This window comes from Fusarium fujikuroi, chromosome FFUJ_chr02 (genome assembly GCF_900079805.1).
Source record: "Fusarium fujikuroi IMI 58289 draft genome, chromosome FFUJ_chr02".
NCBI classification, from domain to species: Eukaryota; Fungi; Ascomycota; class Sordariomycetes; order Hypocreales; family Nectriaceae; genus Fusarium; species Fusarium fujikuroi.
Genome location: NC_036623.1, coordinates 4,873,814 through 4,890,191, shown reverse-complemented (window position 1 = coordinate 4,890,191; position 16,378 = coordinate 4,873,814). Strand labels below are relative to the sequence as shown.

At 49.8% G+C, this 16,378-nt stretch overlaps 7 protein-coding genes; 5 read left to right on the top strand and 2 right to left on the bottom strand.

The window, feature by feature from the left end:
* Positions 1-528: 528 nt before the first annotated feature.
* On the top strand, positions 529-3,578 carry FFUJ_03749 (uncharacterized protein; the record flags this gene model as incomplete). XM_023573044.1 has 4 exons in its annotated part: positions 529-2,774; positions 2,823-3,132; positions 3,182-3,286; positions 3,345-3,578. The coding sequence occupies 4 exons, from the start codon at positions 529-531 to the stop codon at positions 3,576-3,578; spliced, it is 2,895 nt and encodes a 964-aa protein (XP_023427063.1).
* A 964-nt stretch (positions 3,579-4,542) lies between these two features.
* FFUJ_03750 (uncharacterized protein) lies at positions 4,543-5,885 on the top strand (the record flags this gene model as incomplete). XM_023573043.1 has 4 exons in its annotated part: positions 4,543-5,144; positions 5,196-5,411; positions 5,461-5,631; positions 5,678-5,885. 4 exons carry the CDS (start codon positions 4,543-4,545, stop codon positions 5,883-5,885), a joined length of 1,197 nt encoding a protein of 398 aa, XP_023427062.1.
* A 419-nt stretch (positions 5,886-6,304) lies between these two features.
* FFUJ_03751 (related to cis-1,2-dihydro-1,2-dihydroxynaphthalene dehydrogenase) lies at positions 6,305-7,198 on the top strand (the record flags this gene model as incomplete). XM_023573042.1 has 3 exons in its annotated part: positions 6,305-6,817; positions 6,872-6,979; positions 7,031-7,198. The coding sequence occupies 3 exons, from the start codon at positions 6,305-6,307 to the stop codon at positions 7,196-7,198; spliced, it is 789 nt and encodes a 262-aa protein (XP_023427061.1).
* Positions 7,199-7,917: 719 nt separating this feature from the next.
* On the top strand, positions 7,918-9,344 carry FFUJ_03752 (HIS-3 histidine biosynthesis trifunctional protein; the record flags this gene model as incomplete). XM_023573041.1 has 3 exons in its annotated part: positions 7,918-8,291; positions 8,346-9,045; positions 9,102-9,344. 3 exons carry the CDS (start codon positions 7,918-7,920, stop codon positions 9,342-9,344), a joined length of 1,317 nt encoding a protein of 438 aa, XP_023427060.1.
* Positions 9,345-9,580: 236 nt separating this feature from the next.
* Positions 9,581-10,153, top strand: FFUJ_03753 (related to Cupin domain protein; the record flags this gene model as incomplete). Its single annotated transcript, XM_023573039.1, has 1 exon — positions 9,581-10,153. One exon carries the CDS (start codon positions 9,581-9,583, stop codon positions 10,151-10,153), a length of 573 nt encoding a protein of 190 aa, XP_023427059.1.
* Positions 10,154-10,460: 307 nt separating this feature from the next.
* On the bottom strand, positions 10,461-13,214 carry FFUJ_03754 (probable transcription factor Pig1p; the record flags this gene model as incomplete). XM_023573038.1 has 5 exons in its annotated part: positions 10,461-11,591; positions 11,663-12,627; positions 12,680-12,930; positions 12,984-13,038; positions 13,094-13,214. The coding sequence occupies 5 exons, from the start codon at positions 13,212-13,214 to the stop codon at positions 10,461-10,463; spliced, it is 2,523 nt and encodes an 840-aa protein (XP_023427058.1).
* A 511-nt stretch (positions 13,215-13,725) lies between these two features.
* FFUJ_03755 (related to HOL1 protein (member of major facilitator superfamily)) lies at positions 13,726-15,588 on the bottom strand (the record flags this gene model as incomplete). XM_023573037.1 has 5 exons in its annotated part: positions 13,726-13,943; positions 13,997-14,101; positions 14,157-14,902; positions 14,959-15,384; positions 15,443-15,588. 5 exons carry the CDS (start codon positions 15,586-15,588, stop codon positions 13,726-13,728), a joined length of 1,641 nt encoding a protein of 546 aa, XP_023427057.1.
* Positions 15,589-16,378: the final 790 nt, after the last annotated feature.

Genomic DNA, 16,378 nt, shown 5'->3' with positions numbered 1-16,378 from the left:
ATATAACCTCTGCCTATTATATAACATTTATTATAAATATAAATTAAATTTTATTTTTATTAATATTAATATAAATAATTAATATAAAAGACTTAAGTTAATATTACTTAATTTTAAGTTAAATATCTTAAATAAAACTATTATTATTTTTTTTACTATTTTTTTAATTAATAAACCTAAAGCTAAAAGTCTATATAGACCTATTAATATTAAATATTACGCTATAGTCTTAAAGCTAAATAAGTAAGGAAAGCCTATCTTTCTTATAAATCTAGATGGTTTTATAATGCTAGATAATCTGGGTGATGGCATATACCTGACTGACTATAGCTTTAGAAAGATGGCCAGGGCATTTTGGTCTGCGTTTTAATAAGCGGAGGATGAGATAGTGATCCTCTTCTAGCCGATCTTGCAGGCGACTCTGGAAAGACGTGTCGCAAAAGTCCTGGCGATGGCGTTAATGCTGGTTCTCAGACATAGAGAGGCAGTGGCTTTGACGACGGCACCTACGAACATGACAGTCAAGAGATGGGCACTCTCATCACTATCGCGAGTGACTGGGACAGGGGTCAGTGGTTCTTTGCTCGCATATTCCGCTCAGACCGAGATGATCTTCTGGGCTGGGTTGAGAACTTGGCGGGTAATGTGGTCTACGCTATCCGACGGAATGATGGTGCAGGCAAGTTCACCAAGATCAGCACCGATCTGGATGTCCACGATAACTGCATGATCAAAGGAGTTGTGTTCATTGATCTCAACGGCGACGGCCTCGACGACTTTGCTTGTATCGGGTCTGATGGCGCCGTCTATGCCAGCATCAACCAAGGTAATGGAGGAGGCGACAAACCACCCACCTTTGTCTACAAGGGCCTGTGGAGAGCTGCCGACCCCAGATATCCCCAGAACAAAGTGCGACTTGCTGATATCGATGGCGACGGCCGCGATGACTGGGCTTGGGTAGGCGACCAAGGCGAAACGTTTCTCTGGACCAATCATCGCAGCTGTGGTGTTGGCAAAGAAGGGGATGGCTTGAAGGTAGCTTGGCGTCCGGGCTACTACAAAGGCAAGACATTGGGGCCGACGCACACAGGCGGGTTTGCAAAGGGGATCAGGAATAGGATCCATTTCGCTAGAATCTACGGCGAGCACCAAGATTTTGGTCTCCTTGGCAAGCAGGACTACGTTTACATGGAGCACTCCAAGGGAAGCGATGGCAAGCACACGTTCAAGCTGCGCGTGTGGAAGAACAAAGGCTACGGAGGCACCAAGCTCAAGGGCGACGGCAACAAATACTGCGACATGACAGGAAACGGTCGTGATGACTATGTCTGGGTCTTGTCAAAGGGAGAGATGGACTTTTATCCCAACACTGGCAAGGACTTCATCACGGACAAGGACAGCTACTGGGGTCCCATACAAAGGGCCTTCTTTAAGCCACAGCGTGACCTGGACCGACGAGATATCCATCTTGCAGATTGGGATGGCGACGGCAAGTGTGACATTGTCTGGGTCGATCCCGATAACAAGAATCATGTCTCTGTTTGGAAGAACAACTACACTCCTGGCGGTGGCTTCAGCTGGCAGTACCTTTCTAACCCAGCACCGGAGCTCTCTTGTCCTGAGAAGCGAGGCATCGGCTTTGGAGACCTAGCTGTTCAGTTGGCCGATGTCACTGGCAACGGGCTAAGTGACTATCTCTGTCTTGAGAAGAACGGCAGGATCTGGGGATGGACGCAGGATCCTAAAGGTTCCTGGACATATATCGACCAGTTCTTTGGTACCAAGGGACATGATCGCGCCAACATGCGTTTTGCTGATGTTGACGGTGATGGGCGAGATGATGCCATCTGGGTTAAGAAGTTCTCGGGGGATTCTTTTGTCTACTACAACAAAGGCCGCAAAGACATCGCTGGGTCGCGGTACCATTGGGAGATTCAGGAGCGTGGGGGTCCCTTCCCAGCCTATGGCGGTTGCTACGCCGGTTCGTGTCAGTACTTCCCAGACCTCAACGGCGATGGAAGAGCCGATCTTCACAGCATCCAAGCAACCTTTCCCAACACGACCGTTACCGCATACAACATCTGTGGCGGCAACCGATCCGGCGACGATAGCTCGGAGATCAAGAAGCCCGACCTCATTATCCCAAATGCTCCGGGAGGCGGCGGATCTGAGGAATCCAACTCACCTCCCATTCCCGCAGATAACTGCAAAGTTGTGCCGGACTTTATGTACACGCCTCTCAAGCGCGTGAGGAGGAGCGCGAGCGGTGAAGGCTACTGCTTCGCCAAGTGGAACAAGGGCGTTTTCATCAAAGAGATCGAAGCAGTCGCGAGCTCCGGTTCTCTCCGCTACATCCGCGTAGCCTACACGGACGGTACCATCGAGGAAGCAGGCGTGAAGGTCCCAGATGACACCCACCACCGCTTCGGTACTGTTAGGTGGGATCCCTGGAGTGATTACTTCAACGTGTTTGAGATGCATGACGGTGGTTTCAAAGGTGGCGTTGGGCGGATAGTCCTCGAGATGTCCAACAAGTGCGGCGGTGATGGCAACTGTAAACTCGACGCTGGGAACTACATGGACTTTCCCCCTGTCATGCAGAGAATCCCTCGCGGTGATTCAGATCAGGGAATGCTCCTGGGTATTAGACTCAACGCACGCGATGTCATTGAAAACATGATCCCCATGTTCTCCAAAGCCAGGCCTCTGAAGGTGACTCTCGACGAGCCCAACTTCACACCAACATTCGAGGAACTCAACTCGAAGCCCTTTGAGTAGTTACCCTCCACCCGCCAGTATCACACTTCACTAACATCTAGCAGGGAGCGCCAGATGGAGACTGTCAGGACCTCACACGTTGTGTACAACCGCCAGGCAGATAAGCCCGTCGAGATGGGAATCGACCTCTATCTCCAAGTCGAGAAGGGCACCAAAGTCAACTGGAATACCCAGATGGGATGGGAGTCAGGCGGCGAGATCGGCGGTACCATCGGAGGCGGCATGGAGTGGGACATTGGCCTTCCGGAGATGATCTGGGCCAAGGTTAATGGCAAGCTCGACGTCTCGGGTAAGTGGGTAGGGAAGAAGGTCGACATGAACTTCAACGGCGGAGAGGACTCTGAGATAGTCCGGGTAAGGCCCCCCCTACCTACACGTCGTGACATAGCGCTAACGGAGCTAGACTATGAGCAGGGTGACCATCAACACTGTAGTCGATCCCGGCAAGGCAGCTTTATGCCAAGTAGTTGCCATCCAAAGCAAGGCCAACATCCGATACCACGCCATGGTAAATATGATTCCCCCCTGAACTGAACTGCACACAGACTAACAGTTTCGTACACTAGCTGACACAGCATTTCGCGAATGGTGATGCCTACTCATATCCTGTCCAAGGTGTGTTCAGGAACAGTCGCGTCACCGAGGCTATTTCGGAATGTATGGATGTCAATGAGGACAACAAGGATGAGGCTGCGGCTGCTGTTGTTATTGAGCAGAGTGGTACGTACTGCAATGACGGCACAAGAGTTGGCGATACGGGCATGTCGGACGACGAGTTGCGCGAAGCATGTAATCTCTAAGCCTAGGCTGTGATGGTATGGAGGTCTCAGTCTGATTAAATTTCTCTTCTTATAGAGTTCTTGCCTTCATTTACCTATAAATATTATTTTGGTTCTCATTCTGTGTATACATTCCCTCTAGCCACTTTCCGGCTCGATGAGTCTCAGAAGTCTGCTCAATGTCTGCATGCCACCCAGTAAGGAGTTGATTCCTCAGAGCAGCGTAGAGAAAAGCTCTGGCATTCGAGTTGTTAGTTACGTTGGGGCTGAAATGCACCTTGTCAGACATTTACCTGTTAAAATTCACTGACATGTCATCCTCGCGTAAGGGGCTGAAGGTATTGGCTTACATGCTGCAAGCCGACAGCCGACAGCAGCGGGCTGCACGTCTTCGAAATCTTCCCACCAGCGTAAGTACAGCAAGAAGAATTGATCTGCAACCACGACATGTCCAAAACAAAGCCACTCTTTATAGTTAATCGATTAACCACTGGAATTCTCCGATCCTCCTTTCGAAAACGGAGATCTCTCAATAGTGTCTTTGTCTTCCGAGCCTGCATCATTTCGCTTCAGCCCCAATACGAATAAGCCGTTTTAGTTACCGTACATGAAGGCGGAGGCGGGTGAGAATTTAGTGGCCTAAAAAAGGGATGATAGGGCTGTGCGGGCAAGGGCTGGCCACTAGTTTTCAGCTCGGCGCCACCACTTCAATCATTTTGCTGACTGCCACTTCACTTAGCGCATCACCCCTACCTACGATGCTCACTGTGGCTTATTTGCGACGTCGTCCATTCGTCAATGGCAAAGCAGGCTCTGGTCTTTCTGGGTCTGGGCTCAGCCAGGTTCAATACGGTGATGCCACGGCCCTGGAATTGGAATTGCTACATAATAAGCGGCGAGCCACTCGTAGCAGCTTTGAGGCTCTATATCCTCTTCTCTTTTCTTCAGGTCCGTGAAATTGGCATTTCCATTACCATCATTCAGGATGCGAAGTTCTTTCTCCATCAAAGCGGCGGGCTTTGCCCTTCTCTCGCTCGTCAACGCTCAGGATGTATCTGAGAACCTGGCTGGTGCCATTGCCGACTACGATTCTCTTTCCCTCTTCCGTTCCCTCCTCAGCGCGGCTCCTCAGGTGCTGGCTGAGACCCTTTCCAGCCAGGGCAGCAACGTCACCATTTTGATTCCCACCGATAACGCTATCAAGAGCTACCTCAAAGACTCTAGCATCTCAGACGTGACCGAATTGAACCAGACAATGCTCCAAGTGTTTTTTTCATATCATAGCATGGCAGCTTCTCTGTCGTCCACAGATTTTAGTGCTTCCCGAGGACTGTCGGTTCCCACTTTGTTGAAGAGCGAAGAATTCAACAACAGAACTGCAGGACCTCAAATCCAGAGCCAGTTCGGCAACAATGCTGACGGTCAGGTTGTGTTTGCTTCGAGAGTGCAAAAGGGGAAGAGGGCGGATGGGGATATCAGCGGGGCAGTCGTCAATCTCCGAGCAGGTGAGGAGCAAAACATCAAGATGACTGCTGTCGATGGATCTTGGGGTGAGAAGAATGCCAGCAGGTTCCAGATCGTGGACAAGTGAGGAACTCCAAGCCGGCTCGCTGGGACTAGGCTAACATCCATATACAGAGTCCTTCTCCCCCCTCTATCCTGCTCCCAGACGGTCAAAGCTGCCGACGACAAGAGACTTACAGCCTTGAATGGCGCCCTTATCAAGGCGGGTTTGTGGCCCGCTCTCGACGCCTCCAAGAACGTTACTTGTCTTGCACCATCAACCCAAGCGTTCAAGGACGCGGGAAGCCCCGATGTTGAGCTTTCGAAGGAGGATCTGGGTGGGGCGCTACTGTAAGTTATTTCTCCTCCACATGCGAGGATGTACTGACACATTCTCAAGGGCTCATACCCTTAACGAAGTTACCTACTCCAACTACCTCCGTGACGGCCAAGTGATTGGAACTTTGAACAAAACCGAGGTCCGAGTTCGAATCATAAATGACGATATCTTCTTCAACAACGCCAAGGTAATCGAGGCGAATGTCCTCACCAACAACGGCCTCATCCATATGTAAGTCATGCTTCATTCATCTTATTAAACATGCTAACAGGCGCAGCCTCGATTCAGTCATTCAAGCTGGTGGAAAGCCCAGTGAAACCAGCACTGGAACATCTTCCGCTGAAACTGCGAGTGCTACGTCAAGCGGGTCAGCGGCGACTTCGAGCGCTGCGACTGTCTCCCCCGACAATGGAAATTCTGGTAGTCGCTTGTCAATCGATTTTGGAATGTTGAGTGTCTTGGTTGCGGCGTATGCAATCATGTGAAAAGTATTAATTGGGTGCGGGCATACACTAAATTGTAATAAATTACCGAATTCCTAATAAACATCATGTTGATTCTTCAACACTCGGTCTTGATGTCTTGAGCGGGTCTGCCCAGATTGCTCGGGCGCGTTTCCAGAACAGTGAGGCGAGGTTGGTAGAGGGCCTCGTTGACCTAGACTTGCACATCCGAACGTTCTGCTTAGTGCAGGGTCCCGAACCATGCTTCGGCTTGTGGACAATTGCGGGGAGACGCAAGGATGCCCGTCTCGGGATGAGGGGTATGTCGGGCCGCAATTTGATTGGCTTTGTCTAATGTAGGTATTCCAGGCCGTACCCCGCGGTAACCAAGCAGTATGTTCTCGATGTAGTCAACAAGAAAGCATTTCTCATCAACAGATACAGTCACACGTGCAGAGACAATGTCTATGTCCAAAGTAGCCCTGGTCACAGCTGCAAGCAGTGGTCTCGGCGCAGCCATTGCTCGCATGCTAGCCGTCAACCTAGGAATGAACGTCGTGATCAACTTCAACAGCAACGAATCTCGCGCCAAAGACCTAGTATCAAAGCTACAAGCCGAGTGTCATGAAAAGCACGCAGGCTCCGACATCTCGATACAGGCCATTCAAGCGGATACATGCGACAAGCTGCAGATCAAATCACTCGTCGAAGATGCAGCATCGAGGTTTGGCGGTCGTCTAGATGTTGTCATATCGAATGTTGGATGGACAAAGATGCGCCAGTTCTCAGACATCGATGATAACGTTGACGATGACGACTGGGATCGATGTTATGTTGCCAATGTTAAGAGCCATCTGTGGCTTTTCCATGCGGCGAAGCGCTATCTTGAAGAGAGCAACAAGCGAGAAGCTGGTGTGCCTGTCTTTATATCTACAGCCAGCTTAGCCGGAGTCATCCCCAGCGGAAGCAGCGTGGTATGTTAATCTGACACCAGGAAGTCTTCTCATTCGCTGATTGTCGCCGTGTAGCCGTATGCAGTCACAAAAGCTGCACAGATCCATCTCGGCAAATGCCTCGCCAAGATCGCTGCGCCGTCAATCAGAGTGAACACCATCTCACCAGGCATATTACTTACTGTATGCGATTCTCTTCCAGTTGTTCGGGGATTTAATCTCATCTTTGTACAGGAATGGGGTCTTTCGTTCCCCGCAGATCGACTTGAAATTGCTCGCAACACAAATAAGTTGGGGCGTTTTGCCACAGTTGAAGACGTTGCGGAGCAAGTTAAAGCTTTTGTCGTGTCTAAATCAGTAACCGGACAGAATGGGGTCATTGATGCAGGTTTCGGTTTATGATAGACCATCTGATTGCTTCAGGAAAACGATGGCTTCCGAGACCTATTACACTCAACTACGGCTCTATCTAGTAGATAAATGAAACTGCAATTGATATTTCCTCAAGGGAATTTCACCCTGAAATAGATATACTATATGCAATTCTTATTAAGCTTGTTAGCTCTTTGTCTAAATATATACTAGATATATAATAATTTAATTTCATTATCTTAATCTTATGTCTTGCTTATCTTCTGGCATACAGCTTTACTGACTCTGTCTTACTCTATTTCATGTAGGGTAGATCCCTAATTTTGTAGCTAAATAGATTACAAATTATGTATCTTAAGCCCCATTTTGGCTAATTTTGATATACCAACTTAGAACTTGCTGTCACAGTGAGGAAGATGATTAGATAAGCTTACCAAGTCTTGACAGAGCTTCTGTTACGGTTGGTCTTGGCTCAATGTTGGGAAGTTTTCTTTCTTTGCCCGGGTTTGGTCCGACCAAAATTCGTCGCCCACATTTCCGAGCCCCACCCCCGCAAAGCCGATCCGTGAACGTGCCGGTCTGCACGGAGTAGACCGGGGAGCATCAAGGGGCAGAATGGAATTCCAGTGAGGCTCAACATCGTGTGCTATAAGGGCCGACCTGGCGTAATGAGAAGACAGAAGAAATACACTCCAGATCATCTTTTTGTATTCACGGTACTAGCAACACCAAGTTAAACTTATTCCACCATGGCTCGAACACATCTCAAGCGCCCCGCCTCGGCCAAATCGACGAGTAAAGCCACCAATGGTTCACTGCCTGATGTCCCCAGGATAGTCAAGGATGTAATTGATAGCGTCCGGCGAGAAGGTGATGCTGCTGTACAGCGTTACAGCGAGCAATTCGACAAATGGTCTCCTTCCAGTTTCAAGCTGTCTAAGGAGGACATTGACCAAGTCATTGCTCGAGTCCCGGAGCAAGTCATCAAAGATATCAAAGCAGTGCAATCCAACGTTCGAAAGTTTGCAGAGGCTCAGTTGAACTCAATCAAAGAGTTTGAGATCGAGATGGCTCCTGGTGTATTTCTGGGTCAGAAGAACAACCCTATTGACTCAGTTGGAGCGTGAGTACTTTATATCTCAGACTGACAGTTCTCTATGTGCTAATGACTGTCTAGATATATCCCTGGAGGGCGGTACCCCTTGTTGGCCTCTGCGCACATGACCATTTTGACGGCCAAGGTTGCTGGCGTCAGAAATGTAGTAGCCTGTACGCCCCCCGCAGCGGGTGAGATTCCCCTGGCCACAGTTGCCGCCATGCATCTCGCAGGGGCAGATGAGATCTTCATCCTTGGTGGCATTCAAGCTGTCGCAGCAATGGCGATCGGCACGGAAACTGTCCCCAAGGTCGACTTCATCGCCGGACCAGGCAACGCTTTCGTTGCCGAGGCAAAGAGGCAGTTGTTTGGCCAGATTGGAATCGACCTCTTTGCCGGGCCAACTGAAGTTTTGATCGTGGCGGATGAAACAGCAGATCCGTACATGATCGCCACCGATCTGCTTTCTCAGGCTGAGCATGGACCAGACACACCTGCTGTCTTGATCTGTACCTCGGCTGAAGTTGCAGAGAGTGCCATAAAGTACTGCGATGATCAGCTGGCTTCTCTCAAGACAGCAGCTGTGGCTAGTGTCTCATGGCGTGACTACGGGGAGGTTATTCTCGCCGATACGGTTGACGAGGCCTATCAGATTGCCGACGAATTTGCTTCCGAACATGTACAAATTCTCACTGCGAACCCCAGAGAGGCGCTTATCAAGATGCAACACTACGGAGCATTATTTCTGGGCCCCATGACCTGCGTCTCTTTCGGTGACAAGGTAAGAAGTGCCGAATCCCTCTTGCAAGCCACCAAGACTAACATTGTTGCGATCAGTGTATTGGCACAAACCACGTTCTACCCACGAAGCACGCGGCAAGATATACTGGCGGTTTGTGGGTGGGAAAGTTCCTCCGCACTGTGACCTATCAGGAAGTCAAGTCTGCTCAGGCAAGCGGTGAGCTTGGTCAGCTCTGTGGGAGGGCTGCGCGGGTTGAACTCTTTGAGGGACACGCGAGGTCTGGAGATATTCGTGCACATCGATACATTGGGGACAAATTTGAGTGGATCAAGCCGTAGTTGGAGATTTAGAAAAGAATTATACACTGTCCTTACTCTATAGCTACCCTCGTTTCGTAGCCGATGAACGTTTTAGTTTCTCGGGACCACTCCTTGCCCTCCACATCCGAAGTAAACTTTGAGCTATTCACGGCCAGGCTTGAAAGGAAACTGCCGAGTTTTCTTTAATACTAATAGTTCTCCCCCTCCATGCATTTGTGCTCACCAGGCTGCATTCACATACATACACAACCAGGATGGACAACAAAACACCTGCCGACAACGCACGAAAGGATCTGAGAACGATCAAGCGGTTCGTCACAACGCACACTTCTGAAGGCACCACGACCTTTTCAGACGCCTTACCTGAGGACGCTCCCTTCCAAACCCTACCAGACAATGTCGACTTTGCCCTCTGCTACGCGACCGACAAATTCCCCGTCAACCTGAACGACGAAGCAGATATTGAAACATATCGACACTACACCGAAAACCTTCCAGGCATTACTCTGCCGACAGGCACAGTCCTTCGCGTCGTCGATATACCTCCTGGCGCTATATCGCCAATGCATCGCACAATCAGTTTGGACTATGGAGTCGTCTTGGAAGGGGAGATTGACCTGATCCTCGACTCTGGAGAGAAGCGAGTCATGAAGAGAGGCGATATCTCGGTTCAGCGGGGGACCAATCATGCGTGGAAGAACAGGAGCGAAAAGTCATGGGCGAGAATGCTCTATGTTTTGCAGCCGGCTACAAGTCTGAGAGTTGCCGGTCAAGAACTCCGCGATAACTCGACGCATACCATTCCTGGGTACGAGGAGAGGGAGTAAACACAGACTATCGGGTCTACATACAAGTCAAGCATGTGAGCTTCGATAGCAAATTGAACTATTATTGCCTCAGAAGATCTCGAGTCATGTAATGATGTGCTATCATCTAAAATTATGTCAGACAAGCTAGCGTAATCACAGCCTCAAGAGATTTATGTCAATGGATGTTCAGGGGCCACCTGTCAACGCAGGTCTGTCGCAGCCCCCTCTTTGCTAGGGTGAGACTAGTGAACTAAGCAGCACCGATGCGGAGGAGGGGCGGCATTCCGCACTCAACGTCCCATCCCCCACATCGGCTTCGCTCCGCCTATACGTCGATTTCGGCTCGGCCCAGCTTGTCTAGAAGCTGTTCAAGGTTCTCGACCAAAGGCGGCACAGCGTCGACGTGCGAGAAATTGGCACTCAGAATACCAACAACATAGTTCACGACCGCCTCCCGGTCCATCAATCGGATGGGGGAACTACCGTGCTGAGGTGCACATGGTTGAATGATTGCAACCGAAGGCACCCCTCGGCTAATAAACCTCTGAACGAGTGGAGATTCCGGCCCGTTCAAACAGACCATCTCCTCGTGGTTAAGAATCGGATCATTCTTATTTGCTCCCTTGACTTGTGACACCACCGCATAGGCCCAGAGGGCAAGGTTCGCTTGATATAAAGCAATAGTGTAAAAGCCCCGGAGCCGGCCAGGGTCGAACATCTCTGCTGCTCTTATGATCTGGCCGGCGTACCATATTGCTTTCCGTGACTCTGGGCTGTTGGTCCAGTCTAGAAGTACAGACAGAGCGTGCCGGGCATCACTCTGGTGTCCCTTGCCCGCAAACAGCTCAACTTCCTCAAAAGGAATGTGCAAGTGCATATAGACGAGATGATACATCATGGTTACCGGACCATCCTGCCAGGTTGCCTCATCGCCCATCATGTTGACGCGGAATCGATGCAGTATCTGGATGATTTCTTGCTGCCGAAGAGTCAATGCTGGGTCTGAATGTGTCGGCTTGTTTAGCACGGCAATGGTTTGTAGACATTGCCAGACCATTCCCCAGATACCGGAAAGAATGACAAGCTGACAAAACGGAACGTCATAGCTGCTGTCAATGTCTGCAGCGTTTCGGAAGTAATCGTATAGCGCAACCCTTGTGTGTTGGCGCTGTTCCCTCAAGTATATGGCTTTCCATGCCTCTGCATCTTTAGCAAGCCATAGATCACTTGACTCTGGCAGAGGCGTCTTAAGCTCCGAGAATGATATCAAGGGACATGTCAACATAGCGATGCTGACTTGAGTATCTTGAATAAAGCAGTGATAGATGAGTCTGTTGTAATTCTCTTGCTCAATCCAAGCAAGCCACTTGCTCTGTAAGATTTCGCCTGTATCCTCTGGCAAAGGAGGATCGGCGGCAGTATAGGCTTTGCCAAATCTTCTACTGCGCCGTAACATCTGTCATCGAATTAGCCACTCTACGATGAAAGTAAAATTCGAGACAGTTTAAGAGAAAGAGAATGACATACTGTGTAAGGTATCTGGCGCTGGCTTTCTGCAATCTCCATTTTTCTTTTGATACCACTCCACAAGCCCATCTCAATATCCAGAACAAATGCTTGAAGAGCCCAGAGTTCTCTAGTCATAGAATTCGCCTTTTCAAACATTGCAGGCAGTGACAAACGAGCCACCTCGTGGAGAGCAAAGCCAAGAGAATGCAAGATCTTGGAGTCGGCAAACATGGTGCCCATGTTGACGATAGTGAGAATAAGCTCTGCGCCCTGTTGGTTTGGCTCGAATGAAGGGCTATGTATCCACGAGTCGATCTGGACACGATGGTGAGAGAAGAAGCTTTCGATCAGCTTGGACAGTATTTCGGAGTGAGGGAATGCTCTGATGATGGCGAGTTTGCTTTCGGGTTTACAGGCGTTTAAGGTTATTAGCAGCAACTGATCTCTAAGACCAACAGATAGTGGTTTGAACCGCTGACTGCATACCTCCAAGCCGTTGAGCTGAATGGCATCCTGGGGACTGTCACCAAGAACAGACAGGGCTTTGATGTTGGAGTTGAGGTGGTCATTCTGCGAAGGTTCCCACATTCCAAGGGCTGATTCCTTATACGCGACATGACCCAAGACAGCTGGGCGTGAGTTATTGGCTGGATTCGGCGTTTGAATCTGAAGATTGAGTGCTGCGGATGCTTTTGGCTCCAGCAGAATCCCGTTGTAATAAAAGGATGGACTGCAGGGCAAGTCCCAGAGATCCATGGCAACATCGTCGAACCGCGTATCCCCATCGAAACGGAAGTCCAGGGGACCGTGAGAGAGAAGCGGATCGTACATGTGGTGGTGAATGCTAGCCAGGTCGGCTTGTTCTATCGGACGGCTCTCCTGTCCCTCTACGGGAGTCATGACCCCTTTCAGGAACTTGGAGAAGTCGTCTTCTGATAAGCTTAGCTGGCTCGGTTCGAGCACGGGTATGAATAGTTCTTGATCTGCTTTGTTCAGCATTTGGCCCCCAAAAGGAGCGACGGTCACTATCCTCACCTATGGTAGACTGAATGCTAGTGTCTGGTGACGTCTTTTCTCCTATCTCTGTAAACCGCGTATCTCTCTCGCAGGTGATTCCCTTGGCCACGCAGCGTCTGCAGGACGGATCCTCATCGCACTTGAGCTTGGATCCCGCACAAGCTTTACAGGCCTGAGCAACACGGGGCGCAGCATTGGACATGCGCTTGTATCGCTTCGCACCAGACTCTGAGCCATTATGTCCAAGCACATGACGTTTGAGGATATCTCTTATCGACGCAATAAGGTTAGTGATTGCGGATTCGGTGGTGTGATTACATACTGGCGCCCAAAGGCTTTGTCACAAATATGACAGCGAAACGGCTTATCTTGCGCATCTATAGTGAATGTTAGTAAATTGGAAGACGGGGACATTGCACTGCTGCCACTGACGAGATCGAATATGACGGGTCAAGTGGTCCACGCGCCCGAAGGACCGTTGGCAGTAGGAGCATTGGAAAGGGTTCTGTTGAGGAGACGACAGGCGTCTCTTTGTCGTGGCCGGGGCGCTCATGTTTCTTGTAACTGCCAGAGTAAGAATGAAAAAATGATCATTGTCACGGTGGAAGGATGGTTGTGATGTTGCTGGGCTGGACCGGTCTACGTTGCGCCATGATACTAACTAGAGTGCGTTACGACTAACTTAGTATGGTAAATTCTGGGGTTTTCGGGATGTGGGCGATGCGGGGAAAAGGACGCTAGTACAGGGATCTTCGAGTCAATGACCCTAGGGTAGGCATGACATTAGACGGGGGGCATGCTTAAAAAGGGGCTGTGACGAGCAGGCAATGAGCAACTGTTGTTAGATGGGGAGTTCTTATTTGTTGTCGTGACTTCACTTCATCCTGGCACAACGAGGACAAGATCGACAGTGAGATGACGAGTCTCTTAGTGGCGATCTCATTCGAGGGAAATAATTGGTAGCAACCTTTAATTTCTGAAAGGGTACCTGACTGGATACCGCTATCAAGTAATACGCTTCATCATACCAGGCTTACATATCGTGTCTGAATTCCTGAAAATATCTACTCGCCCACCTCACGATCCACATTCCAGTGAACAAATTTCTCAATGTAGCCCCAGCTCCATGTAGCATGGCGAATCCTTCGACCCCAAATATAGATAGGCACCCAGCACAGAATAACAGCCCCTGAGATTCCAGCCATAGCACCAAATGCATTTGCATATCCACTCTTATCAATCCATGGATTCGTGTAGAAAGAGAGGAGAAAACCGAAAGCAGCTACATTTTGTCAGCTTCATTGATCACGCCAGCCTATGAGACAGTAGACTTACACTTGAACGCCAGCTGCGTGACTGCTAACTCTCCTGCAACGGGACGGTAGCTGTCAATTGTGTAGACCAAGCTAACGTTGGTAGCTTGAACGATTGCCATGTTCACTATCGGCTCGAGTAAGCATTTACAATCGCGGGAGACAGTTCTGCGCAGACTTACAGAGACCCAGACCAAGGGTAGGAACAATCCAGTGCCAGTTGCGGTCGATGCCTACACCATATAGAACCAGTGACAGCGGCGCGACCACAAGCGAGATGAGAATAGCAGGGAGTCGCATCTCTGGCTCTCGAATACCACCATTCTTCCGAGTGAGCCGATCCGCCACCTTATCACTAAAGTGACCCCCAAAGAATGCCCCGACACCAGCCCCTATGGGACACGAGATGAAGCATAAGCCGGATTGCCACGGCTTGAAGCCATACGTGGCGCTAAAAGCTACAGCAAAGTTGGAGCTGATGGCAACGAGGAAGCCGATGGTAACAGACATGACGAGGGTAGCCCAAAGCACAGGAGGGAGGGTGAGGAGGACAACTGGTCGGAAGAACAGCTTGAGCAAGGACTCTTTCGTGTGTGTACCGCTGTACAGGGACATATTTTGCCAAAATGTGCGCTTTTGGGCTGGCGCATTAGATACGTGCCCAGATGCTGAGGCTTCATCAAACTGAACCTTCTCAATATCCTCATCCTGATCCTTGCGATTGGTTACGATATGCGTATGCGTTCCTTCTGTAACCTCCTGACGGTTGTAGACGGTCTCAGGGAATGTGAAGATGATGAGAATGGTACACACTCCAATCAAGGCCACCGATACCCAGTAGATATACCGCCAGCTCAGATTGATGGTAATGAGTCCAGCAACAATGATTCCAGCACCTACACCAGCGGATAGTGCAGTGGTATATATACTATTCATGTGGGTGGTTAGACAAGCCAAGTATGGTATAAAAATATGGTCACTTACGCCATGGCGGCACCTCTCTCGTGCAAGAAGAACAAGTCCGAGATAGTCAAAGGGGCGAGACACTCAGCGACGCCCGAGGCGAAGCCCATGAGGATACGCGCAGCCAAAGCACTGCCGTATGTAGTAGCACCACCAGCCCAAGCAGCGACGGCTGTATAGAGTATAAAGGACGTAACATAGGTAGGTCGACGGCCGAACTTTGCAACGAAGGGCATCCATATCAGGTTTCCCATGCCCTGGAGAAGAGCAGTGGTGGTGAAGAAATAGGCGATCTTGGAAACCTGGGCACTGAAATCGGGACCAGGTGGACCAAAGAAGGACTCGGTGGTACTGACGATGGCGACAGACGGTCCAGCCGCCAGGAAGTTGCTGAAGAAAATGGCGCACGAGACGAGGACGGCAATGTAGAAGCGGTATGGCTTGGACCTATGCAGTGCTCAGCATGCTTTACGAGCGTGAGGACATGAGCCAGGTGAGGACTTACCAGTTGAGTGGATCATTGGGATCATTCGTTGGGGTTGGTATGAGAATTATCTCGTTGGTCTCTTCATTGCGGAGGCGCAGACCTCCCAGCATGTCGTTACGGCCATCAGCCGTGCCCGTGTCGGTCTTGCGAATATCGATAGACATGGTGTTGATGTACAAGTGGTCAAGGGATAACAATTAACGGGTTGGCTGATGAACAGCAAAAGCTGACGAATCGCGAGCCTCAGGCAAAAAGAATAGGAGCGGCTGTCGAATTTCCTAGAGCCCTTGAAAAGCTGAATGAGTGAAAGAGGGCATATCGGAATGTATTTAAGCTCGAATACGACCTGCGCAGCCTAACGGACACTCTGGTTGGCAAGCATGCACTGAATGTGTTGATGGCTGGTTAGCCTGGAAAGGGGGACAAAATCTGCTAGCGACGCGCTCTAACGCGGATGAGGGGCGGCTCCACCAACCACTAGCGTGTCTTCCCCACGGGGATCAATGCAGCGAAAGCAGATGCTCTAGATAGCAAGAGTCTCTTTCCGATGCTCCCCCAGAAAACTCCACAAAATGCAAGGGTACGTGACGCTGCTGGGTTGCAGAATAAATTAGAATGGTAAGTGTTTTCTGGTCTAAATGAGCTAGAGGACAGGATAGTGACAGTCCCCTGCCGCATTAACTCAAAGTGGTTTGGTCTCGACCACAAGCCGATCCGATGTGGTCTTGAACCCCTCAATCATCTTCGGCCCCTCCTGTAGTCGTCGATATGAGAAAACAGTACCTGGAGGTCGTGCATCGGGACCGTAATCATAACTCTGCCCAAAATGCCGAGGTTAAGGTTCAAAGGATCCTGGTGCGTAATCCGTTTCAAGCACATTTAGATAAGACGCAAGCCATTGTTCTGCAGACATAAACGATTGAGAAGCATCTACAAACAAAAATAAAAAGAGAT